General features: G+C 41.9%; 1 protein-coding gene across 1 annotated transcript; it reads right to left on the reverse strand.

The window, feature by feature from the left end:
- Positions 1 to 541: 541 nt before the first annotated feature.
- ENOSF1 (enolase superfamily member 1) lies at positions 542 to 27,196 on the reverse strand. Its single transcript, XM_039846826.1, is given in 14 exon segments — positions 542 to 980; positions 1,795 to 1,876; positions 8,889 to 8,988; positions 9,255 to 9,384; positions 10,179 to 10,220; positions 13,022 to 13,156; positions 14,856 to 14,943; positions 17,201 to 17,235; positions 18,048 to 18,240; positions 18,474 to 18,504; positions 18,626 to 18,697; positions 20,591 to 20,609; positions 20,937 to 21,023; positions 27,146 to 27,196. Coding segments are annotated over 14 exon segments (1,164 nt in total). The 3' UTR covers positions 542 to 881.
- Positions 27,197 to 27,465: the final 269 nt, after the last annotated feature.

The raw sequence follows: 27,465 nt of genomic DNA on the forward strand, positions 1-27,465 counted from the left end.
TTTAGAGCTGAATAGCATCAGTCATAATGATAATGTATAGTTTGCGTGGTTATGAACATTTAAAATTGTATTTGTTTTATATATGGTTATAATAAAGTATTCTACATTCATCTGGTTTTTTGTTTTTAATTCTTAATTGTCATTCTGCATAGTTCCTACCCAAAATAGATGAACCCTCCTAAACATGCTGTATTCTTGTTTGGATGCTACTGAAAAGGTAGAGTATATTTTAGAAATGCTGGCTAAACTAGATTTTTCCCTGTTTGTCTATGATTCATCTAATTCTAGCTGCATTTTATCTATAAAATATAATTATTTAGGAAAAGAGTATTTTTTAAAGGGTTATAAAAGATACTGAAATAGCGTTTTGCCCTCGTCAGTTTCAGCGTGGTATATATTCTGTAATGAGCTTAGACTGATCAGGAAAAGTGCTAAACCGTTTCAGAGCTAATCAGCGGGATCTTTTTATCTTCGTTGCACACCAGATACCCCATGGTGCTGCAGAACTATTTTTATTCTGCTAATTTATGACAAGTGTTAAATAGAATAAGGAATTGTTCCAACAAATTACGCAACATGCTGCTTATTTTCAAAGTACAGCTGAATGTCTGGGTACCAGCACTTGATAGAAATTTTAACATCTTCTTGGACTTTAAATTAGTTAAATCTAAATTTGTTTAAGGATTAAGTAAGAGAATGTGTGTTTATCAGCTAAAAGAATTAATGATTACTGGGCTGATCCCTAAAGTTAATATGACTTTCAGCTGAATTTGTTTTGATTGGTAGGATGATTTTTTTCCCCCATATTTTTGTAAAACCATGCCCAAGAAATTTTAAACCTTTTTACTTAAAAAAGAAAAGGGTGTGTTAGGGCTGAACACTTAATTCCCCTTAGCAGTGAGGAGTTTCTTCCAGACTTCACCATCTGGATATTGGTATTTCTTTACGGATTCCTCCATTTCTGTGGAATAACCAGCATCCTATCAGAGACCCAAAAATGGAGCAGTGTTAATAAACACCTGGAACAAAAACATTTATTTAATGTATTTCTGCTGTTCCTAGAATGCTTTTAAATCTAAAATTCAGAGGCAACTGAATTAATATTAAGTTTTCAGGTTGTTTGAAGTTGGGGAGAGGGACACATTGTTGGCTACTTCCCAGGATTAGTTAACTAATCACACTTCTTCGGTAGCTCAACCTCTGTTTATGAAAATGAGCCCCGATCTCTTGAACATGATGATAAATGGCCCAGATAACACAATTGTAGTCAAAACTTGTAATTTAACTAACCTGCGAGATGGTGCTAGGTTTGGTTTTGTTTTCACATAAGGAGTACCTGTTTTAAGGTCTCAGCTGGTGCGGAAAGGCTGGTATTCAAGAGGACTTGTCTGCAGTTTTACCCCCAAACCCTAACCTTAAGGCCCTGGGAATTTGCTGTGGGATAACTAAAGAGCCATTTGTTTCTAGATATAAAAATAAACTTTAAGGAGTCAAAACTGTGCTCAGTCCCCAACCTTTTTGACACCAGGGACTCGGTGCTCCTATGAGAATCTAATGCCTGATCTGAGGTGGAGCTGAGACAGTGATGCTAGCAGTGGAGAGTGGCTGCAAATACAGATGAAACTTCACCCGCTGCTCACCTCATGCTGTGCAGCCTGGTTCCTAACAGGCCACGGACCAGTATTGGTCCACGGCCCAGAGGTTGTAGACCCCTGCCTAGGGTCTAGCTCACAAGAATGAGCATAGTGGGGGCTGGCAGCCCCTGCTCCAGGAGGCCTCTCTAGTCAAGCTCACCTGAGGAGGCATGTAGGAAGCATTCTTGATTATCACAGGATACATGAAATGTTCGTGCAGGTAGTCAACATATTCACACATCCTAGGAGGAAGGAATCAGGTGGGGGCAATGATGCCTTAAGTTAAATCATTCTTGTGGTGCTGTTAAAGCGGAAGGGGCACCTCTATGAAGAAAGGGTGCCTCAATCAAGGCTTGGCTGATAACACCTGTTTGCAAATCCCCTGACCTCTGTGCCTCATCTATAAAAACAATGTGGGGCTTTGGTGAAATCAACTATGAAATGTCTTATCCAAAGGTTTTGTGATCCCAAAAGACATCAGCTTAGGCTCCATAAGTATCTGGGATTAACTTTAGCCAAAAGTTGGATAAATTAAAATCACCAAGTGAGGTCCACTGCAACCACACACGATTTAGAAGAGCACAGGGGGGAAAATGGCGTAGATGATAAGAGGCTCTGTTCATCCCCCTGGCGACCAAATCAAAGTTCTGACAGAAACAAGGAGCAAACAGCAAGGAAAAATCGCCTGGGAGCTAAATGAACAAGCCATACAACTAAGGAGAAATCTAAGAAATCAACCTGCAACAGCAGAAGATAGGACAGGGCAAGGATGTGAGGCTTCACAGTCCCAAGTGGCTGAGTGGGACAGAGGCTGTGGAAGCGGCAGCTGCAGATGCCTCTTAAAGGGGCCGTGTCCGCGAGTGGACTTCGGTGGCAGACCTGTTTGCTCTGAGCACCAGTGCTAGGTCAGCTGTGCAGGGACTTACTGGGTGACACTGAGTTGTCACAGTGAGGGCCATGGTGAGGCTCTCTCCCTGGCAGAAGTGCCAGCGGTATCCATTGTTCCTCTGTTGCGCCCTTCCCCCTCCCAGGGCAAGGACTCTGCAGCCATAGCAGAGACATCATCAAACTGGATAACAGAGGTCGCTCGGCCCAGAGGATTCCCTGAAAACCTGCCTCCCCCAACTCACGGCCCCACCCAAGCCACAACTAGGTGTATCCTCAGCGAGTCAGGTGCTCCTTGCTGAGCAGTGCCTAGATTCACACTGATGGCAGCTGGCCTCGGTTTCTGGTGTGGCTTTTTGAGGCAACTATATGCACAGCATCTGTGGATTGCTTGCTGAATCTTAACAGGTGGCCCTGGAGGGGCACAGGCTTGGGCTAAATTTGGCCTGCAGCTGAACCTCTCTCAGGACTGTGCCACTGGACACTTATTTCACAAATACACACTAATAAGACCAGGAGACTTAGGAGCTTTGCTTAGTACATAGAAACAGACACAGAAAGGCAGCCAAAATGGGAAGATAAAGAAGCAGAAACCATATGAGAGAACAGAACAGAGATCCAGAAATAATAGAGTCAAGCAATGTAACAGACATAGAGTTCAAACCACTGGTTATAAAGATGCTCAATGAACTTATGGGAAGGGTAGATGAATTTAGTGAGAACTTCGACAAAGATGTAAAAAACATAAAAATGGAAATGAAAATTATAAAAGAGAACCAGTCAGAGATGAAGAACACATTATCTGAGATGAGAAGTATATTAAATGGAATAAACAAAGTGAAGAGGATCAAATGACCTATATAGAGGATGGGAAAGCCAAAGATATTCAATCAGAATGGCAAGAAAAAAGAAGCAAAGACTATAATAATAATTTAAGGAGCCTATGGGACACTATTAAAGGTAAAAATATCCATGTCATTGGGGTATCAGAGGGTAAACAAGATGTTGAACAGCAGCTATTGAAGAAATAATGATGGAAAACTTCCCTCACCTGGTGAAGGAAATAGACATACAACCCCAAGAGACTCAGAGAGTCCCAAAAACCAGGAACCCAAAGAGGCCCACACCAAGACACATCATAATTAAAATGCCAAAGGTTAAATACAAAGAGAGACTCTTAAAAGCAGCAAGAGAAAAGCAGATAGTTACCTACAAGGGAGCACCCATAAGACTGGCAGCCAATTTCTCAAAAGAAACTATGCAGGACAGTAGGGCTTGGCACAAAATATTCGACATGATGAAAACCCAGGATCTACAACTAAGAATACTTTATCCAGCAAAAGTATCATTTAAAGTCGAAGGACAGATAAAGAGCTTCCCAGACAAAAATAGGCTAAAGGAATTGATCATCACCAAGCCAGTATTGCAGGAAATGTTGGAGGGACTTCTTTAAGAAGAAAAAAAACATGTATCAATAACAGGAATAAAGAATGGTAACAACTACATTCCTATCAACGAGTACCTCAAACGGAAAAGAATTAAGTGCTCCAACCAAAAGATAGAGTGGCTAAATGGAAAAGAAAACAAGACCCCTCCATATGCTGCCTACAAGAGACTCACTTCAGATTAAAAGACACACACAGACTAAAAGGAAGGGGATGGAAAAAGATGTTGCCTTGATGGATCTAGAGGGTATTGTGTTGAATGAAATGGGTCAGAAAGACAAATATTGCATGATTTCACATGCATGTGGAATCTAAAGAATAAAATCAACAACAACAACAACAACAATAACAAAAGTGGAAATTAACTCATGGATACAGAGAATATTTTGAGGGATACTAGACGGGAGGGGCGTTGGGGGGAAGAGAAGGCAAAGAGATTGAGAGGTGCAGGTGGATGGTTGCAAAGTAGACATGGGGATGTAGAGTACAGCATGGGGAAGATGGTTAATAATATTGGAATAATTGTCGAGGGGAGAAGGGGTGCTAGATTTGGTGGGGTGAGCGCTTTTGAATTGTGTGGATCTCTGATCAATATGCTGTACAGCTGACGCTGTGTTGTATGCCAACTGTAATTGAAAAAAACTCATTGAATTATACAATGTAAATGCAAGCAACTAGTTGTCTACTATATTTCAATAAAGACAAAAAAAGCAGGAAGTTATAAAAATAAAACATTTAAAAAAAAAACAACAGTACAGAGGGGCTGTGAAATCATCAACTTGCCTGCCCTGTCCCACCATCCTAACAGCCTGGTAGAGGTAACAGAGACACCTTAGAAACACAGTAGGGCCACTGACCATTAGTAAAAAGGAGGTAGTGCTAGGAGCTCAGAAACTAGTCTCTACCACCTGCCACATACCCCCACCACAGTGGTAGTGCCCTGTATCTGAGGTGAGCTGGTCACAGGGTACACCCCACATCCCAGCAGATATGCAGCCTTTTCTTTAACTAAAGATGCCGCTCCGCTGTGATCCCAGAGGTGTAAATAGGTGAGAAAACAAAAACGTGCACTACAATACCATGTACTGGAAAACAAAAAAGTACCCAGCCTATCAACTTCTGAATTGTTGAGAGCAAAACAGTATCTAAACAAGAAAACAGCTCACTACCTCAGGCAGAACAACCAAGATAACATGGGAGCACTAAACTAATGGACCTTGGTCTCAGAGGAATTATTGTGAACTTGACCCCAAAGGCAAAGGAAGGAAAAGCAAAAACAAATGAATGGGACTACATCAAACTAGAAAGCTTCTGCACAGCAAAAACAAACAAACAAAAACCATCAACAAAACAAAAAGGCAGCCAACAAAATGGGAGAAGATATTTGCAAACAATACCCCCGATAAAGGGCTAATATCCAAAATATATAAAGAACTCATAGAACTCAACAAAATGAAAAATCTGATAAAATAATGGTCAGAGGACCTGAATGGATATTTTTTCAAAGAAGACATACAGGTGGCCAACAGATATATGAAAACAATGCTCAACATAACTAGTTATAAGGAAAGTGCAAATCAATACCACGATGAGATACCACCTCACATCTGTTAAGAATTATCAATAAGACGAGCAGTAACATGTGTTGGAGAGGATGTGAAGAAAAGGGAACCCTTGTGCACTACTAGTGGGAACGTTAATTGGTGCAGCCACTATGGAAAACAGTATGCAGTTTCCTCAAAAAATTAATAGAGCTGCCATGAGACCTAGTAATCCCTCTTCTAGGTATCTACCCCCCAAAATTTGAAAACACCCATAAAGATATATGTACCCCTATATTCACTGCAGCATTATTTGCAATAGCCAAGACATGGAAACAACCCAAGTGTTCTTCGATGGAAGATTGGATAAAGGAGATGTGGTATGTATTAACAGTGGAATGCAACTCTGCCATAAAAAAAAGAAATATTGTCATTTGCGACAATATAGATGGATCTTGAGAGTATTATGCTAAGCAAAATAAGTCAGATGGAAAAGGACAAGAACCATATGATTTGACTCATATGTAGTATGTAAAACAAAAAGCAACAAATGAATGAACAAAATAAACATAAAAATAAGCAAAAAAAAAAAAACCCCTCAGAGACACAGACAACAGGAGGGTAAAGGGGGTTGAATAGATGGTGATGGAGGTAGACTAGACTTCAGGTGGTGGGCACAAAATAGGGTATACAGATGTTGCATCACAAAGTCTTACAGCTGAAATTCATATGATGTTATTAACCAATGTTACTCTCAATAAATTTAATCAAAATTTATATATATAATTTATATAATTATATGCTCACATGCTGTTATTAACCAGCGATAATTTACCCCCAGTAAATTTAATCAAAATGTATATATAGTCATATATAAATAACAAAATATTAAACACGCATGATATGGTAAAAAAAAAAAAAAGAAGAGCACAGGTTTTAGGATCAGACCAACCTGAGTTCAAATCTGTGTCAGCCACTTTTTTTTCTCCTAAGAGGTGGACAGCTGCATGGTGAGGACATTAAATAGAGATCAGTGAGGAAACCCCAGAAGGTTTCTGAGGTGAGAGGTCAAACTGAATGTTTTGGGATACGGCTGTGAGTGCAGGTAATGAGATCCCTCACACTGTCCACTCACTAATGAATTTTTTTTTTCCTTTTGGCCAATTCCTTATTTAAGGAATGATCCCCAGGTATATGGCTTTCAAAACAGAGAAAATTCCTATGGCATAATTTTCTTCTTAAGACATTTTTCATGATAGAAATTACTCTTCATAGATATCATATCATAAGATGGGACTAGCATCTGATTGAAGGGTCTAATGCCACTGGATATGGATTTTTTTTTTTTTTAATTCTACGTATAAGTGAAATCATGTGGCATTTGTCTGACTTACTCTACTCAGCACAATACCCTCCAGGTTCATCTTTGTTGCAGATGGCAAGGTTTCATTCTTTCTTTATGGCTGATTAGTATTCCATTGTATATATGTACCATCTTGCCCATTCGTCCACTGAGGACACCCAGGTTAGTTCCATATCTTGGCTATTGTAAATAGTAAATGCTGCAATGAACGTATGGATTCACGTGTCCCTTGGAAGTAGTGTTAGTATTTCTTTGGATAAATACTCAGAAGTGAGATTACTAGGTTCTTCTTTGTCTTGTTATAGCCTTTGTTTTAAAGTCTATTTTGTCTGGTATACGTGTAGCTAGCTACCCTAGTTTTTTGTTTCTATTTTCATGAAATATCTTCCCATCTCTTTCAGTGTGTGCGTCTTTAGATCTGAAGTAGGTTTCTTGTAGGGAGCATATGTAAGGGTCTTATTTTCTTATCTATTCAGCTACCCTATTTTCGATTGGAGCATTTAATCCATTTACATCTAAAGTAATTGTTGATAGACATATAGTTATTGCCATTTTATTCATATTATCTTTTTCCTTCTTAAATAGAAGTCTCTCTAACATTTCTTATAATACTGGTTTGGTGTTGAATTCCTTTTAGCTTTTTCTTGTCTGGGAAGCTCTTTATCTGTCCTTCGATTCTAAATGAAAGCTTTGCTGGGCAATCTTGGTTGTAGGTCCTTGCTTTTCACCACTTTCTAATTTTGTAACCTGAGTCAAGTGACCTAACTGCTGTCTTACTTTAGTCATGGCTAATGAACAGCTGCTTTGAGGGGCAGGCCATGTAACCCCCTGCTAGGGATACAGAAAAGAACTGGTAGAAGGGGGCCTCATGGTTTCAGATACTCAGTGGATATAGATACTCAGTCATTGACTATAACGTGGTGCTGTATATAATCTAGAAAGAACAGATGAAGTACCAGCCCCATGGGAGAGGGCAGTAGGGCCATGAAAAATGAACAGAGAGCAGGCATTCCACGCAGACAGAATTACAGAGCGGAGGCAGTGTGTCTGGTGGCTTTCTACTTGCACAGTGGCATTCCTGAGCAGTGAGGTCTGCTTTCAGGAAAGTGGCATGAGGCAATTTTATCCATTTCTGGGTGGTCATAGTGCACAATGGGTCAGGGCTGACCCTCTTTTTTTCATTCTTCAAGACCTGCAGGACCTTTCGAAGTTGGTTGGAAGCCCCCATGGTCCTGCTTTCAGGAACTGAAATGAGAGGGACAAAAGCAGAAAAACCTAGGAATGTTTATTTTTTAGTTTAAAATATTTCAGGCATTTTAAAAGGCAGCATGTGCCTACTCACTAACCAGCTTAAGAAAGAAACCAGTATTTTATAACTGAAGCCCCCTATATCCCTTTACATGTCCTATTTCTCTCTCGCAATCCTAAATTTGGTGACCTTTCCCATGCATGTTTTTATGCTTCCACTATACACTTCTAGTGATCTTTCTGCGATACCACGTTTAATTCCAGGAGGATAGAAAGCATAATAAAGCTGTATGTGTGCAAACAACTAGAAGGAGATTGTCTTAATTTAAAGCTCACCTTGGGCTTGTTGAGAAATAAGATGGAATTAAACAGTTATGATGTGGCCAGATCAGGGAGGACTCCACTGTTAGGAAGAGAACATCCCTATGATGGAAGCAGAGCTTTGGAGAGTCAGAAACAGGTGCTGGATGAGGAAGGAGTTCTGGTTTCCATCTGGTTGAAAACTCACACTCCCACAGACACCCTCACGTACCTAACAAAACAAAGTGAGTCAGCCACCGAGAACCTACCCCTCTAAAAGAAAAGGGACTATTGACTGCTGGGTCTCCTCATTACTGCCCAATGCAGAGAAGCATAAGCAAAACCAATTCAGCCTTTAAGTTACAGGATGTGCCAACAGACAGGGTTCTTTGTGCCTCTGGATGTGAGGGCAGAATGAAAAGACCTGGCCTGAACTGAGGGACACAACTGAAGTTAATGCCATATTACTCACCTGTTTTTAAGGCTTGCAGAGACTGATATAAAGTCAAATAGAATCAGGTGCTGCACCAATTCACAAAGGCCAACTCCACCAGCATGGGGGCAAACAGGAACTGAAAATGAAGATGGATTTCTATTGAATGGCAAGAGTAGGGCAGAGAGAGGGAGTGGTGAGGGAACATGTGGTTTTTCTTAGTACTTGTAGGTGATTAAGTTATGCATTCATGGGATGAGATTCCAAGATGAAAATCGTCAAAAGATTCCCTGATTAGGCCAAAAAGAGTTAGAAAAAAATCAAAATGGCAAATTACAGAAGGAACCACAGATGTCTGATGGGCGGAGAAATGGAGGTTTGATCTGCAGGCCGCTGTGCCCTTACTTTCCAACTTTTTGGCCATCGGCAACACTGAAAGGTTCTCATTGACACTTCCCAGCCTGCAGCTGTCAATCTGGAGAAACTGCAGGGCTTTCGCCTGTAGGAGCTGCTTAAGTATCACTCTATTGTTGCACTGGAAATAGAATTAAAACCAACAGAAGAGTTAGCGTTGGCCTTCAAGATCTCTAAACCTGGCAATGTGCCAATTCCAAGTCACTCATCAGTGACCTTCAGGAATCCTGGACTATATATATGTTCTTTGTTCTCACTTGGCATGAGGCAAAGCCTGATAGTCCAGGCAGGGACCTCCAGCTCACTCTTTTCAAATCTGCTGGTGGAACGATGTGAGTCATGTAAAATCACACTGCTTGCCATTTATTAAGAAGTAACTGTCATAGCGAAGCAAAGCATCAGGATAAAATACGGTGATGGCGATGAGCAGATGGCACGGACAACAAAACAGAACCATGGCAGATCAGCATTGCTCCTTTTGCTGGGAAAACCGAGAATCTGTTCCTTCTCACTGTTCTGCTCGTGGGCTGACTGCCGCAGGCTTTGGCAGGCACTTGTGCTTCGTTTGTAAGCACAAAAAGTGAACGCAATAATGTTTACTCAATTTGGAAGCTGGCTTTCTTAAAACCACACAGTGCATTTTATGCCCTTGCAATAGCAACTTTAATTGCTGCCCTATAAATTTCCATTAGACACTGAAAAAAATTAATGGCTTTAGTCATATAAATTGTAGAAAAATACATAAACTAGACTATATCCGATTGCAGGCCCTAATGAAGTGCTGTAAAATGGCCCAATTTCTAGGACTAAGAAGACTTTGCAGCTCAAAATACAACAGGTGATGTAGCCTAACATACGATGATGTCCTCAGTCAGTGTAGCCACTATATGCTGACCCCAAGGAGATGTTACTTACCTATTCTCCTGTGGCAATGCCAATTCCTAATGGGACCAATGCCTATAAAATATAAAGCAACCTGATGTTATTTTCCTAAGTTTTTGAACTGAAACTCCTGCTGTTGAAAAATTCAGAGCTTCTTAACTACTTAATGTTTAAGTATTTAGAGCTGAAGAAAGACATCCCTGCCACAGAGTCCTGTGTAGTTCAAGGAGTGGCAGAAGGTGGTCAGGGGACGTGTGTGTCTGCAGAGGAGAAAGCCAGAGCTTGTTCACATGCTGCCATTACTTCCCTTCCTGGCTATAACTACAGATTCTGTCTGTATTTCCCAAGTGAGAAAAGGCGCCCGGGGCAAGCAACTGACCTGGGTCATAAAGCTAGGAGGGAGTGGAGCTGGGCTTGAAATTAGGCTGACTCCAGAGCCAGAGGAGGCATCTGAATCACTAGATAGGCCAACTCCCCTAAAGAAAATGCTTTAATTTAGGATCCAGGGGCCCCCATTTCCACTATGTGTCCTGCCTCTAATAGGATGCACGGACTTGAGAGAGTCACTGACCACCTGAAGCTCTGCCTTCTCGCCTGCAGGTCAAGAGTAAGAGCGGATGGTCGCAGAGGCACCATTTAGTGCTAACAACTTATGCTTCCTAAAACTTCTAATTTAAGTATGCTGGGTTCTTTATCTTAAAAGAAAATAGGAGTAGGGAGAAGGAGGACTGGGGAGGGGAAAAGCGATTTGACTTACTCATTCTACCATTTTTAAAGCATATAAGTTTCTGGCACGTAATAGGTACCAAATTTTATTTTCTCCTTTTAAATACTTCCTGAATCTGCCCTACTCCAGCTGCCCTCTACCTTCCTTTCCAACCCTTTAATGTGAAAGTCTCCTAGCTTGGATCCCAGCCTCCATCTCCTTCTCATTCTTCAGCTTTGCTATGTCCAATGTGAATCCATCCTACATGTGTCTACCAGTCAAAGAACCTACAGTGGCTCACTGAGTTCAGCTGCATCTTCTGAGCAGGTGGGCCCATAACCTGGCCTCAGGTGCCTACCTTCTCCACGAGCCCCGCCTTGCACCGGCATTCCATCAGGTACCTCCACGGCGCCACTGTGCTGTCTCTCTCAGCTTCCCCTGCCTTGGTTCCTCGGTCCCTACTTCCTTAGATGCCTCCTGAGAGGATGGCCTCCCCAACGTAAACAAAACCTCAGAGGATTGAAGCCCAGCAGAGCTTCTGGGGATACTCTCCAGGTGGGCAGAGGTTGAGGTCCCTGTTTGGACAAGTCGGCAGCCACTAGACATGGCTACACCACAAGAAGGCAAGACAAAATGTCTTGTTTAACCATGGCTCCTCACCAGATTCTCATTTTGGAAGGATTCCTTGGAAGGTTTCCATTGTGTTTAAATCCAGGCTATGGTCATTCCACAGCTCCTGCTCACGTCTCCCTCACCTGCAGTTTAGCTTTCCTTATAGAGTCAGCTCTGTCCCAGCCCACAGCCACCTTTCCCTTCAGTGACCTTCTTTCTACTGCCCTCAGCACTCAGGGCCCCGACCCCATGTTCCACCTGCCTGTGTTTCACGCATCTTTTTTTCTCTACAGCCAGGCTGTAAAGTAGGGAGAGTGGAGGTCATTTCTTAAACAAAGGCTTTAGTATAGTGTCCGACATAAGGAGATCATATGCTGATTTACTGGGAGAAATGGACTGCACAGCACAGTAGGATCTATGACTTCATGTAAGGCACATGAAGGTGTCTCTCCTAGAACTGGAGACTAAGACTGTTTTCAGAGGGAAAATTTTAAGAGCAACGCATAATTGGGGAGAGTAGAGCAAAGCCAAGTCACCTCAAGGAGAAAAATCAGTTCCTAGGCTCCTCGGCTGGGGGGACTTGCCTCTAAGCCAAATGAAGGTGCTAACCCAACTGCACAGTGTGGTGGTAAAGGGTTATCAGATGAAAACATAAAAGGGGGGTCAGAGGCATGTGTTGGTAGGACCTCTGCAAACACCGCCAAGGGGAGATGAGGCTTAAGACTCGACGTGGCTAGGGTCAGAAGCAAGTATATCTGCACTGCAGAGGTGAATGCATTGGGCCATCTTGGTCTGACACTATCACATATTCAGATCCTATGACCAGTTCCTGCTCTGATTCCTCACTCATCCAGCAGCCTTTGGTTGAATATAGCTATTCATGGTGCTTGGTCTAGTCAGAAGATACAAAAATCTAGTGCTCCCAGAAGTTAAGGTTATCCTAAATTAACCAGTTGGCATTCCGATGTTATACATCAGTGCTGTAAGCTGGCCTAATGGGAGACTCTCTCTGAGAAATAGGATGTTCTGACAGATCATGTTCTTCCTAAACCTGAAAGGGACAGAGGTTGGCCCTCAATGAGGGTGGATTTGCAAAAGAAGAGCCCTGGTTCCAGGGAAACAGACAGACAGCCTTCTCTTGGGGAGGCCTCACCTTGACATTAGCTAAGCAAGCCTTTTCTTTTGAGTCATCCAGAGGAATCTACACTTTTTGTTTAATTCTAGGTGAGTAAAATATTTTACTATCAGTCAGATTTCTATGTTTACAAAACATAAGAACCATGTCTATTAACCTTTGGATGGTTCATAGCCATTCAGCGTTTAGCCATTTACTTTCTCTCAAATAAACAGAAATAGGGGCAGTGGATAAGCTGAAGTGAACAAATGGATGTCAGGTCTGTAATCCAGTACTTGTTACAAGTTATAATTATTTCAGCTACTTCATCAGGAAATGTGAAGAAGAATACGCAAAGGAATTCTAGGGTCTGTTGCAACCACTCTGGAAAACCAAACAAAAAGTATATGGTAGTGGCAGCCACAGCAACAGCAGCTTTTTTACCTTGGAGATGGTGGCATGTCCCAGAACGTCATCAGGGGAAGTTGGCTCCTCAATCCACAGTGGCTTGAACTCAGCCAGGTTTGACATCCACTCCACTGCCTCGGGCACATCCCAGCACTGGTTGGCATTCATCATCTGTAAAGAGAGACCCTTGGCAGTGAGGTCTGCCTGGCGCTGACCTTGCTGCATGGCTGTGGCTCCCAGGGAGGAAAAGGCTGTCACTTACTGTTACCAACTGCTGAGCAAGACTCCCAGAGGGAGCCTGACATTTCTTTGGAAGCCCAGCACGCAGCCATGACAAAGGGAGCCAAAGAGCAACCACTGAGATCCGAACTTTCGCTCCAGATACAGCAAGTACTCGATGTCATTTCATTAGAATGTTGATGAGTTGCCATAGGAACTTAACTCTTGTTTATATCAATTAGCCTATGGTAAAACGGATTTCTTTATACACCGTTTTGCTTAAAGTCGCAGAATCTACTGATGGTGTTATATGAGGATTTATTGTACTGTCTTGGGACGAGTTGGGAATCATGGAGCCGCTGTGATGTCCAGGAGTGCCCTGGGCTAAGCCCACAACAAATGCTCACTGCCCCAAGAGCTCTGGCCCAACGTGCATTTAGATGCCACCCAAATACATTTATGTTGCAATGTTCATTGTTTATAGGAACTGTTTTGTCACATTCTGAATCATGCACAGCCAATATTGAGTCTGTTCAATGGTCATTTATTGATTTGCCTACTATGTACCTGGCACAATAATGAATAATCCAAACTCTACCATTAATTAAGCACCCATGCCACTAGGCATTTTATGCATTTTGTCCCATTAATATTTATAATAACTCTGAGGCAGTTCATATCAACCCATTTTACAGAAAGAAAACTGACACACGGAGAAGTTAAGTAACTTAGCCATGAATAATAAGTCAAGTAAATGGTGAGTTCAAGTCCAGGCCTCTCATTCCAAGGCCCTGGCTCTCTGCATGCAGCAATCCTGCCTGGAAGCCAGATACTGGGTGTGCAGAAACGAACAAAGAACCCCTCCATCCCCGACATTATTATGCTTCAGGAAGACAGACACAGAGACGGCTATCTCTAGTAGAATGTGCTAAATGGTAGGAGTGCCCTTACAGACTATGAGAACCAGAGGACAGTATACCCCAAATCGATTACTATCATAAATAATTTGGATGAGGATGACCTCATAAGACAAAAGTAACATTAATTCATGTATAAATAATGAGACATCTGATCCTAGGTTGAGGACTCAAAACTTCTATTTTAACTTAGGAAACAGTATCTAAAACTTTACCAAAAGATGTTATTATGACTTCCTTTTATGAAAATATTTTACACATAATAAGAAATGCTTTCAAAACTACATAGTAATGACTGATCCTTTCATTTACCTCAGAGTTCTAGCATTTCTGCAGCAATGGCTCCCCGAGACCCATCTGTGTGATGGGCTGTGGGTGGGGAAATGGAGAGGGATGGCATCAAACTTAATAAGAAGGAAGATTGAATGGCTGACACACCAAGGCCCCAAGTGGGAGACCTGTTTGCTCAGGTGCATCCACATTAAGAAAATGGAATAATTCCTCATCCTGATCTTAACTAGTTCTGCAGAATAAAAAAGTTAAAAACTATAAGCCCCCTCAGTTTTTTTTAAGAGTTGGCCCACGACAAGACCACAAAGCTGTCCTTCCTCTAACATTCAGTTTTAAAATTCCCAATGTTCTTTAATCCTTGCTTGAAATAAGTTGTAGATTGGCTCTGGACAAAGGCTTCCTGCATGGCTGCTTATTTCTCAGTGGGAGGAGAGGACATTTACCAAAGTCTTCTCAGGTCCAATCATATTTCTGATGAGTCGGCATCTATGGATGTCATCCCGGAGATTGGCACCGACTTTTACCTTAAACCTGTAAAACCAATTTGGTTTCATAGTTTAGATCTGTCCCCTGACTTGGCAAAGATACTGGATCTTCTGCAGAAGTGACCATCTCTGTGAATAACTCACAGATCACATTTTCTAGTAATTCTGTGCTCTTTCCCAATCAATCTTCAGAGAAGTCACTTGCAAATACCCTGCAAATGGTATCTCTTTACTCACAATTGGGGTGATTGCCCGCTGACCTGAAGTTAAGAAACTGGAGAGAGCAGTTAGATCTCTAATAACATTAACTAAGTTTTTACTATGCCATGAAAAGGAATTAAGAACGAAAAAGCCACAGATTTGAAGAGGAGAGCGGGGTTGGGAAGGGCAGCTGAGTGAGCTGTTCTGTTATATCCTGAATGAAAGAGTACGGTTGATAAAATACCCACATCTACATGGTCCTTTATAAGAGGGCTTCATCCTAAATCAGTGAGAGGTCGGCCACAGGGACCCTGTGGTGCAGGGGCCTGAGGTTTAGAGGTTAAAGTGACTTGGTCACATAATTAAAGAGCAGCAGAGGCTCCCTTTACATTACACTTAGCCACTGCGGGAGCTCCCTTAATGTGCTTTGGCACTCAACTGTTCTCCAGAGCCAGACCTCTACATTGTCTCCCGTGACTCTGCCAAAGCTGTTTTTCCCTTTGTCAGTAGAGGTGTGGTTGGCCTGAGCGTGACACTGCCACGAGGAGGAGGAGACACCACACCACTGTGGGTGAGGCTGGCATCCTTTCCCTTGCTCACTAGCCTCTTTGCACACTCGATGTTGAGGCTGCCACTCAAGACAGATTCTGAGGTCCTTCCTCTACTCTCCACAATGCCCACTCTCTGTACCAACAAAAAGCCCATTGCAGAATGCTACATACACTCAAGCATCCACGGCTGTTCTCGCCCGTCTGCTCAGTACTAAACATACTAAAGAAGACATTATTATCCCAGATGGGAGCTTCAGTTTCTGAATACTGGACTTCCTGTGCTGGGAGGCCTATGCAATCTCTCTCCAGCCTTCTCTGACTCACCAGTTATGACTGCTCCAGGCTTTCCTGGGTATCTGCAGAGAGGGAAAGTGTCAGCATTTACTGGGCACCTGCTATATGAATCCTGACTATGCTGGTCCTTCTTAGATATGGCAACTTCGAGGAGAACCAGGACTTAATATTATTCCCATTTTGTGGAGAGAGAAAATGAAGTTCAGACAGGTTGATGATCACACAGCAAGTATTTGCAGAGGATGAGGGAAAAGAAAACCATTTGATTCCGATTCCATCACATCCCTGAGCATCTTCCCACAGCTTCATGCTGCTTCCTTCAAGTTCTCACTCCTCCACCCTTTATTTAGCTCAGAAGTTCACAAGAATTCAACCCATTTAGAAGTGAATGGCCATACTCATTACCCAAGGGTTGTGTTAAAATGCAGATTACAATGCAGCAGGTCTGAGAAGAGGTGTTGCTCCACAGACCACACTTTGAGTAGTAGAAGTTTCAGTGGCCAGACTGAGTAGAGTCATATAGAAAGCCTGATGATATATATATACAAGGCAAATGTGCCACCTTGAACTGTACTTATGGACTCACAGTGACCAAATCAAGAGATGATGGTCCCTGTTTCCCCCACTGCATCAGGATTTAGGGCCACTGACGGCCAGTTTATTTAAAAGAAGACCCTAGATGCCCCAGCGTCCATAACCATGCAGGACGGAGATGTGCAGATGGTAACTCTGGTGAGTCGATGGCCCAGAGGAAGGGAAGGGCTGTCACTTGAGTGGAGGAGGGGGAGCCTGGCTCTTGGGAACTCTGAAAAAAACTGGGACTGGTGGCCAGAAGTTATATGGAAACAAAGGGTTCACGATACTGAAGCTCTTTTTTATACCTGGAGCCCTCCAACAATGCAAAAGTGCTTTACAAAGTTAAGCTGCTACCTCCGGAGGTTTTCAAGCGGAAGCTGAATCAATGCTTGTTACTAAGAGTAAAGAGTGGATTTCTAGTCTAGATTGGTGATTGAAACTGATGATCTCCATCATTTCTTCCAACGCTGATGTCCCACGATTCTAGTTTGAACTCACATCTCATCTTTGGGAAAAGAGCCTGGCCTAAGCTCACATTTCTCTTATGTGTCCCTACACACCAGACTGCTCCTGGACGAATCCTAAACCCTTTTGTGCCTTTTGATCCTGGCTCCCCTCCATTGCCCAGCCTCTCATTTGCTAACTGGGACAGTCAAGTTAATTATCACACAGATGAGTTACCTGGTCCAACCGTCCATCAACGCCTCTGTGCAGAGCTGCGGGGAGAGGAACACGTCTATCACCATACACTGAAAAGCTCTCTTTGGTCTCAGAGCACGTCAGTCATTTCTGATCTGGTTTCACAAATGCTATGGTTTTAGCAGGAACCAGAAGAACAGCCATGTGTTGTTGAAATTCAGAGCAGAAACAGCTTAGCCAACAAATATAACTCTTTATACTTGTAGGGCAACTTTCTTTTCTTGTCTCTATGGCAACCATTTCTTTAATTGTCACAACACTCCTGGAGGGGAAATGGAGCATTTATATCCCTCTTTTTTTAAAGCTAGGATATTATGTGGCATCCACAGAACTAATGGATGTAAGAGTAACAAACAGAATCTAGTGTCTCTCTCACTCTTAGCTGTAGGTGAGTATAATATGATGGGAAAGAGTCATAAGTCAGCCATGAACTGACTGCACACCATGTACCAGGCACTGTGTTGAGAGTTTACCTAATTTATGGCATTTCTCTGAATCCTCAAAACCACCCACAAGATAGAGATTATTTCCCTAGTTTCAGTGAGGAAACTGAGGCTCAGTATGGTTATGTGTAACATTGTACAATGTTATGCTGCTGCTTCTGCCTGGGAATCAAATTCTAGGCTGTCACCTTCCAGAACCCAAGGTAGGAGTCACTGGTCCCAGAGCTCTGTGTCCACAATGTGTGAACAGCTTCACCTTCGCTTGAGTATAAGTACTTCCAGAGTGAGGCCTTGGAGTCATAATGACTTACAGGAGAAAATAGTAAGTCTCTTCTAGAAAGCCAGGAATTTAAAACCTGTCTACAAAGCCAGGTTCAAATGCCCACCTGCTTCAGTGTGTCATCTGAGTACCCCAGCCAGGCACACGTTGTAGTGTAGGCAGGGTAGCCATGTGTCAGCATTTGCCCTTCTGTGGAAATACAACGCCCATCGACATTTTGTGTTTTCCAGGGACCTTTAGAATTAGAATTGCCTGTAGCTAAGCTGCTGCCCCACAGAGAATCTCCTCCTGACCCTGCCCTTCACGTGCACCCAGCCCCGCAACTGTGCAAATTCTGAGGCTGTCAGATGGAGGTAGGAGGAGTCAGGACGCCCTCTAGGACTGTACCGCTAACCAAGGGCCTTCCTGCAAAGTCACACCCAGGAGACTCACTTGGTTGTCGGGGAGGACAATGTGAACCCCCAAAGGACAGGGACATTCGAAAGAGGGCAATGGTAGCAAAAATAGTGAAGGAACTTTCCTCATAACCTACCTCTCTCTTTTTTGACCTTTCTGTAATATTTCTGGAAAAAAAAAATCAAAAGCATCATCACTCTTAGACAACAAATCACACCATTCACTACATTATTTGCACGTCAGCATGTACCAGAAAACTTCCAGCTCCCTCACTTGAGTATGACTCACCGTAGGCTTCCTCCTCAGTCAGGACTTCAGTGATGTACCTAAAATCTATGCAGATAACAGCATCCTGGGGTCCTGGCAGGATGACATGATGGGAGAAAGGCCTGAATCAATTCACAAGAGGATTATGTTTCTAAGAATCTGCTTACACTAATACATGGGGCTTATCCTTTCCAGGAAAGGGCCTTTGGGATTTGTGTTACATTGTTTGATTCTTTCATTCCTCAGTATAGAGTCCCTCAGAGGGTCATTGCTGTCTCCTGGTGAAGTCCTCAGGCCCTCCCGCATGCTCTGACCCCTCATTCCCCCCATATCTCCCCTCCCTCAAAACCTAGGCTCCTCATTCCAGGCTTCTGGAAGGAGAACCTGGTGTGCGGCAATCACTCAGCATGAGTTAAATGGATAGATGAGTGCCTGGTTTCACTCTGTACAACACTGCTCCACACTTCAGGGCTGACCATGATACTGGAACAGCTGAGCAGGAGAGGAAGGAAGGCTGGTCTCAGAGCTGGGCCGCTCAGGGTCAACCCTGTGCTCGCTGTTTATTAGCAGCATAGCCTTGGGCAATTTCTCTCCTGTCATATAGAGACAATTCACTTCACTGACAGGAACGGAGTGTATTAAACTGAGAGTGCCCAGCGTGCAGACTCCCTGGATCATCACTGGCTGTACTCTCCTCACCTCTTCCCGCCCCATGCTCAGTGCTCCAGCCACACTGGGGAAGGCAAACATGCAGCCAGGCCCCTGGCAGAGACCTCTCCCCACCCCAAACTAACAGTCACTTGAGAAGCAACTGGTAGCTCCATTCCCACTCAGCTTTTACTGTGACAATTATACTCCACTATAACTTAAAAATTGTAAAAGCTCTTTCAATGCTGAGATTCTGCTTCTTTTAAGAGTACTGGCATTGAAACACAGAACAGGATTTGAAAGAATGAAAAGTCCGCAGGTGGCATTTCCAGCACCTTCCTAGTGACCCTCAGGATCATTCAGTTTTGGGGGCCACCTCCTGAACCCTTCTGAAAGGCTAACCTGGAGCCAAGAGGTCCATGCTCTTCTCCTTCAGATGGCACCCTTATGCCACCCATAACCGTATCAGAGAGATGGTGTGATATCCTACTGTCTTCACTAGCCAACAGTCTTCAAGGCCATGCAGTTCGTTTTTCCTTGATTGAAATGCCAAATGATAACAAGGGCCTTCATTTGTTGACCACCAGAATTATAATGCCCATCCAAGGCATTGCCCTGAGCCAGCTGACGTTCAGAGAGGTTAAGTGACATGCCCAAGGTTACCCAGCCAATAAGTGGTAGAGCCCGGAGTCAAAGCCAGGTCTGCCTGGGTCTGAAGTTCACTGCCCTTAACTTGCCCAGAGTTTTTCCTCCTCAGCTGCCAGGTGTTCGTCCTGCTATAAACAGGTCAAGGAGAAAGGAGACAGCAAGATGCATATCTTTAGAATTGTGTTTGGCTCCTTTCCTTCTGGAATGGTACTGTCTGATCCATCACTTACTTTTGGAGTCAAAGTAATATAATAATATTACTTTGGTAATATTATTATATTAGGTCTCATATTATTATATTATAATAATATAATATCTTAATAATAACATCTTGCTCTTCAGAGTTTGTGAAGCACTTTCCTCCTTTGGTCTTTAAATCAACTCTATGAGGTTTCTAGAGAAGTTATGATCATCTACTTTTCAGTTAGGCAACTGGAGGCTCTGAGAATTTGCATTATGTGGGAAAGCTCCACAGTGGGGGAGGAGCGACCACCCTGCCTGTGGGAGCACAGCTATCTGCTACTTCAAATATCAGACGAGACGTTTCAGATTCTACTGGTGTTCTGCTTTATCATCACTACAGTGATCCATAGACAGTCCTGAGTATATTGACTGATTATCAAAAGACAAGTAATTCATGAAATCCATTTCATTTACAGAAACAGTTATGATGTTAAAGAGTTTACTTACCAAGTAACTTCCAAAGAGGCTTGAAAAAGAAAAAGAAAATACTTTTAAAAACATATGTGTAAAGTACGAAAGTAAATGCTAACCCCCCATCAAACAGCTGCCCACCTGCCAACCCGTCTCCAACACTGCCTCCCAAACCCTCACCTTTGCTGCTCCCCGCTTTATTCTCAATCCTTTCTAACCTTCTCCTACAATTTCCTAACTACTGCCAATATCTCTAAGGGAGAAAAAAATCAAACAACTGCCTATATTTCCTTTGGGGATTTGTCTTTCAGGCTGCTCTTAGGGGAAGTGTTTATTCCTCTGCATGTGTTGCGTTGTCCCACAGTGCTCTGGAGTGAGTTACCTTTCCTTCCTGCTTGGCCCGCAGGTCCCACACAGCATTGAGGATGGCCGCTGTAGCCAGATGCACAACACCTTTCTTGGGACCGATCTGGTTAGGAAGCAAAACACACTTGCTCTTCTTAGAAATGTAAAAGATACTCAGGTCTCCTAGCCAGGGTCACATTTTAGGAATAAAGGCAGCAATGGAAACTCACTTAAAGGCTAAGTTTTTGTTTTGTTTTGTTTTGTTTTAATAGTTTCTAATCTACAGAAGAGTTGCATAAATAGTACATAAAAAATCCTATATGTATCTATTTTCGATCTCTCTCCCTCTCTGTCTCTCTCTGTAAATGTATATGAAAGTAAAAGTAAATGCAAACTCCTCCTATCAAACACCTGCCCACCTGCCGACTGGTCTCTAACATCGTTTCCCAACCCCTCAACTTTGTTGCCCGCCCCCTTCTTTCTCAGCTCTTTCTAACCTACTTTAAAATTTCCTAACTACTGCCGATATCTCTAAGGGAGACAAAAAACAAGCAAACGAAAAAATAGAACAATTTCTTTCGGGAAATATTTCCTTTGGGGAATCTGCTGTGTATTTATATAAAATATAATATAGAATAAATAAATACAATTTATTTTACTGAACCATTTGAGAGTAGGTTGCAGGTATCATGCCCCTTTAACCCTAAATACTTCAGTGAGCAGTTCCTAAAAACAAGGACATTTCTCTTATATAACCATAATACATGATCCAATTCTGGGACTTGAACATTGATAGAATTCTATTAGCTAAAAGATAGTGCATAATCGAATTTCACAAATTGTCCTGATAATGTACTTTATTTTATTGACACATTGCATTTCGTTGTCATATCTCTTTAGTCTCTTTTATCTGGAACAATTTTTCTTTTTCTTAAAAAGGTGATGTTGACATTTTTAAAGTGTTCAGGCCAGTTGTCTTGTACAGTGTCCCTCAGTTTGGGTTGATCTGGAGTTCCGTCATGATTAGATTCAGGTTATATATCTTTGGCACAAATTCTATGTAAGTGATGTCATTTGTTTTTTTATTAGGGCTTTTAACTTTTAGTGCTTGGGTAAGTTAGTGTCTATTAGACCGCTGCACCGTGAGGTTGCCATTTTCCTTTTCTAAGTAAGGAGATTATATGGCCCCCAAATTTTAGCATCTACTGTTAATTCTTGCCTCAAACAATTATAGTTGCGATAATTACAATATGGTGATTGCCTAATGTTATCATTCCTTTTATATCAGTTTGTCCTCTATTGTAATGATAATCTTTCTCTGTTGTTTGTTTACTATCTGAATAGACTCATGGATTCTCATGTTATTCAATGAATTATAAGCCATCATCACCATATTTATTTTGATGCTTGAATTGTCCCAGATTTGGCCACTGGGAGCTTCTGCAAGAGGGTGCCTTTAAGAACAAATTTAACTTGCTTTGCAGGAGTTAAGAACAAAACCTGAGGCAGTGTGGAAAGGGGGTTCCCTCGTGTCTTTCTCTGTGAATGGACGAGACTGAGGGGAGTTAGGAAAAACAAAGCTATGTCAGAGACAAGGACAAGGCCTGGTTATTGGACTGATTTGACGTGACAGAACCCTTTCTCTAGAACCTCACTTTTTTCATACCTCGAACTTAGGGTTCAAATAATATCTATACACATAAGAGGTGCTCTGGTCTATCTTCTTAATTTTGCCCTTCAATCCAAAACTACTCTCATTCTCTCTCCCCCGCAAAAGGTTAACCATTCAGCACTTAATCGTCGAGAGAATTTAGACCATGTCTCCCTGTTCAGGGACTGGAGATGAGGTCCAGAAGGGCAGAGATAGTCTCTAGATCCAAATATGTCTAGATTCAAGTCTTACCAAAAGGAACCATTTACCTCAAAACATTGATTCTCTAAAGAGTTCAAGTCCTAACTTATCTGAATAAAATGTTTTACCTCACAATTGTAAAATTGTCTCTATTTTCACATTCGTTGTAATCAAAGGACAGCTTCGACCTTAGTAACATTATTTATAGAAGCCTTTTACAAAATAGACCCCTTACCCATCTGAGCTGCCCATCACTCGTGAGCTGCCTATAGAAGCCTCTGAAGTTACCAACAATGTCCCTGAGATCCTCGTTAAGCACATGGTGGGCCAGGGCATTCACAGGACAGACAACTGTTAAAAGAGGATTTAAGTCTTGTGTATGTCTTGGCATGAAGTCATTAAATTAAGACATGCAAGCACTACAAACTAATGTTGATATTTTATGAAGTAATTTTAAATACAAAAGTATATGTTTTTAAAACTTGCCCCAGATATATCTTCTGTGGTTGTCATAGTATCTGACAAGTAGAACAGCTGTGAATACATATACTGAGCTTAATTTCTGAGCCAAGCAAACACATTTTGACTGGTTGCCATGTGAAAAACAGACTATAGATCCAAAAATTTAAATTATGTTTCCAAATTATTTTCTTGTTCACTTTGTAAAAGAGTCCAGTCAGATTCGAAACCAAACCTTGCTAGTTCATTGTTCCAAAGGAATAAGAAGATTAACTTATAGAAGTAAAAAAAGAAGCGCCTATTCATTATTGTCCAGTAGGGAAAATATCTTGAATTCACAACATAACACACTATTAAAGATGAAATGAATTTGCAATTAGCCTAATACATGTCAACTGTTAAAGTACATGAAAACACTAGTTATAACATTAAGTTGCTTACTATTGACTTATAATATACTACATTTTTCATACATAATTTGAAGGTTAAATTTAATTTGAGTCAGCATTACCATGAATTATTTATTTTTGGTGTTTTATTTAAAAAGGCTTTATTGTGTTATTTCAGATGAAGAATAAGTAACAAATCAAATGGGAATTTCTATTTCTTCTACTCTTTGCTCGGTCTATAAAACAATTAGTCTATGTGTAAGTGGCTGAAATAATCAAATCACCAACTTAGTCCCAAAGCAATTCATTTATTAGAACAAATTCTGATAAACTTGTTTGGTGTTGTCATTGCTTCGATATTAAAATTTTCAGGTCATGTAATAGGATAGTTGTAGAGGTACAATTTTACTATCAGTCATATCCTAGGAGGAAGACCTTTGAAAGTATTTGAAACATGCTCTTAGAAACATGCCTGGCCTCTGGGTGAAACAGCTCTCAGATGATCACGCATCTGTTCTCACATGGAGTGTTTAGGGCTGGACCAACTATCCTGTGTTAATGGGCTACAGAATCATTCCAGTTCAGATATTCATACCCTCGAATTGTGAGAAGACAGAATCCTCACTCCTTGATGAGTGATGCTCTTCAATTACAGCCATCTAAAGTCAGCAACTCAGAAAGAGGCAAATCGTTATCGATGTCAAACCTCCATCTCATTGATGAGATGGTTGCTGGAAACCACTGACTGAAGCACATCTCTCTTTTGTGTCACAAGGGCAATGCATTTAACAAAAGTTAAGGATGATCTCATCTTTTGCAGTTCTAAAAGATGCACAAGCAACACTAACATATTCATCTATAGTATGTGGATTTGCCTTGCTCAAACTGAAGCTGCTCATTGCAAGCAGTTAACTAAATTTGATGCATCCGATAGAAATTTGGGTTGTGGTGGTCTGACTCCAGCACAAAGAAAAGTCCACTTCAGGTTTTCATGTTTGATACATTAGGTGGGGAATTCGCCTGGGAAATTCTGGTCTGTGAAGGTAGCTTCTTGCTGACTAAACTGAAGAGTTCTCTCTCATACTACTTCTGTCCAGGACTCAGTTCTGGGACCTTCCAGCACAGGAAGAACAAGTCAGTAAAGCATATGGATGACCATGGGCGTCTGAGCCTGAGAGCTGGCGTGAATCCTTTAGGCTGCTTTTGGTCTCTTCCTACTTAAAAACAAAACAAAAAATTATATTGGTCTATTCTATATATTAAAAAAACAAAGGTAACCTACCCTCCCTCTCCTCTCTCTTTTTACCTCTCTCTCTCTCTCTCTCTCTCTCTCTCTCTCTCTCTCTCTCTCTCTCTCTCTCTCTCTCCTCACACACACACACACACACACACACACACACACACACACTCAAGCATTCTCTTTACGGTAATAAAGAAAGACTATTGACTATTTTCTTTTTTTGTTTGCATCATAAAAGAATGCTTAGGTAAGTAATCTGATAAAGGCTACAGGAGAACAGCAAAGAGCTAATGGGATTTTTTTCATCTTTAATGTGAATGCCATGTAACACATTCAGCAAGACTGCAGTGAGTCACTTGATATAAGTCACTTGATATAAGATGCAGTCTTAAAGTTAAAATGGACTCTGTCATGTTGTGGTTTGAAGAGGCAGAAGCTAACAATGTCGCCACAAAAGAGCCATTTATTAAAGTCATAAAGAACTGAAAATTGATTTAGCTCTGTCTGAGATGTCCATCCGAACAGCTGGATAGGATGAAAATGGAGGAGGGGAGGGATTGTGAAGACCCTAAAGCACTGAACTCAGCAACCAGCCCAGAAGAGCCTGATATCTGGCTTAGTGGCATGCAGCGTGCACAGGGTCCCTCCATTGTGTGGAAGTCAGCAAAGTCCAAAATCTTGGCCATTAATAGAAAGTGGTTCCAATGGCCTGTCCCATAACATATTTTGTAACCCTTGCTGAGTTTTAAACAACCTTTGGGGCCACCTGTATGGTTTGCAGTATGGAGAAAGGAGATTCAACTTAGACCAGAAACAAGTAAAGTCACAGGAGAAGCTAAAACACAGCTCACAAACCTATCATGGTCAGCAGTCACTGCTTTGGGGTAAATGCTAACAGTAAATGCTTGACAATGGAGAGGGGCCCGGGGAACTATGGCCAAATCTCCTCTTGCCTGGCAAATTCCCAGTTACCCTTGAGACTCACTTCAAAGCCTTATCTCTGCTTTGAGGCCATCCCGGCCGTCTCGGACAGTGAACTAACCGTTCTTCTGTGTAACTTGTAGCCAATTTAGAAAATAGTCTTTTTCACGCTGCACTAATATTTCTTTTATATCTGTCTCCCTGAGAATTTTGTGCATTCCCTTTTCCTAGTATGTAGGACTCTGTCTTCTTTCTTTTTCTTTTTAAAATTATCTCCACTAATTGGCAAAGTGCTTGATACACATGAGCACTCAAGAGAAATTTGTTGAAGGACTAGCTGATGGCATGACTGAACACCAGTCCTGTGGCAAGCTGGATCAGCAGTGACCTTGGTATATCCACTTAAAATTCAAGAAAGGTTCACTTGGCTTACACACACACACACACACACACACACACACACACACACACACGGCTACACGTGCCGCGCACACACACACACTTCTTTTACCTGCTCAACAAGATTTTGATTCTACAACTAAGAGATGGCTGACAGTACACATATCTATTGGAGAAGTATCACATCACCACCAAAGTCAGAGAATCTGTGTCCTCCCTTCCCAACCCCTCCCTCTTGAGCCTGTCATAATTTGGCTTTGGCCCTAATGATCCATTGGAATTGATCTGGCAAAGGTCATCTTTTTGCATTTCATGAATTTTGTACCCTGTGCATGGATTATTCATTTAAACAAAAACAAATAATGTGTATTTAAATGTTCTGGAGAGGCTGCTTCGGGCAGTCAGGGCATTCTGCAAGACCAGTTGAGCAGCTGTTTGGGCCTCGGTTTCCTTATCTCTAAAAAATAAAGAGCTTAAGACCAGTACTAAGATCTGGTCCAGCTCTGAGAGAAGAACAACTAACTCATGGCTCAATGTGCATCCTACATGATCTGCCTTTCCTAGATGAAGGCTCTGAAACTGGGCAGGGCCAAAGGCGTAAGGCATGAAGAGCAGTGAACTTGAAACCGACTCAGTGTGAAGCATTTTGAAAAGTGAGTAGACACACTGTGCACATCACAATAAGCCTTGCTATGTGAGTGCATGTCTGCCCCTCTCATGTTCCTCAGTCACTTGCCTAGTTTCGGTCCTCAAAGCTCTACAGAGAAATGGACCGACATTAAAAGATTTTCCCACAGGCTATAGATAACTACCAGGGGAGAAGCTAAATTCTGCCACTTTTTAAATTTCTCCCAGTGAAATAAATAACCATGAAAGGTTGTTTTTACTCACTCTGGGCTGTAAATACAGAGAAAGACAGACAGGTCAGAGTGAAATTTAAGCATCCTGGAACCTTAAAAGAATGTTCAACTCATCAACTTCATTGCCTTTTCCCAGAGTGAAGGTAATTCCATAAGCCTCGAGTCCATCTTCTGCATCAGTCTCTAAGACAACATAGGCAGCTGAGTAGTCAGGATCTGTGTGCTGCAGGGAAAATTTCCCCGCCCAAACAACACACACATGAGAGATCCAAAAATATACTTGACAATGATAACACTAAGAATAGAAAATGCAACAGGAGATATACAAGAAAAGCTCCAACCTGATGGAACCCTGCATGTACTTCAAAGAAAATATATACACTCTTAATGGACAAAAGGGATGTCCTCCTGAAGGATTCAAACTATTTTAACAAGTGCAATGTGTA

The sequence above is a fragment of the Pteropus medius genome, unplaced genomic scaffold, assembly GCF_902729225.1.
Source record: "Pteropus medius unplaced genomic scaffold, Ma_sr-lr_union100, whole genome shotgun sequence".
Classification (NCBI taxonomy): Eukaryota; Metazoa; Chordata; class Mammalia; order Chiroptera; family Pteropodidae; genus Pteropus; species Pteropus medius.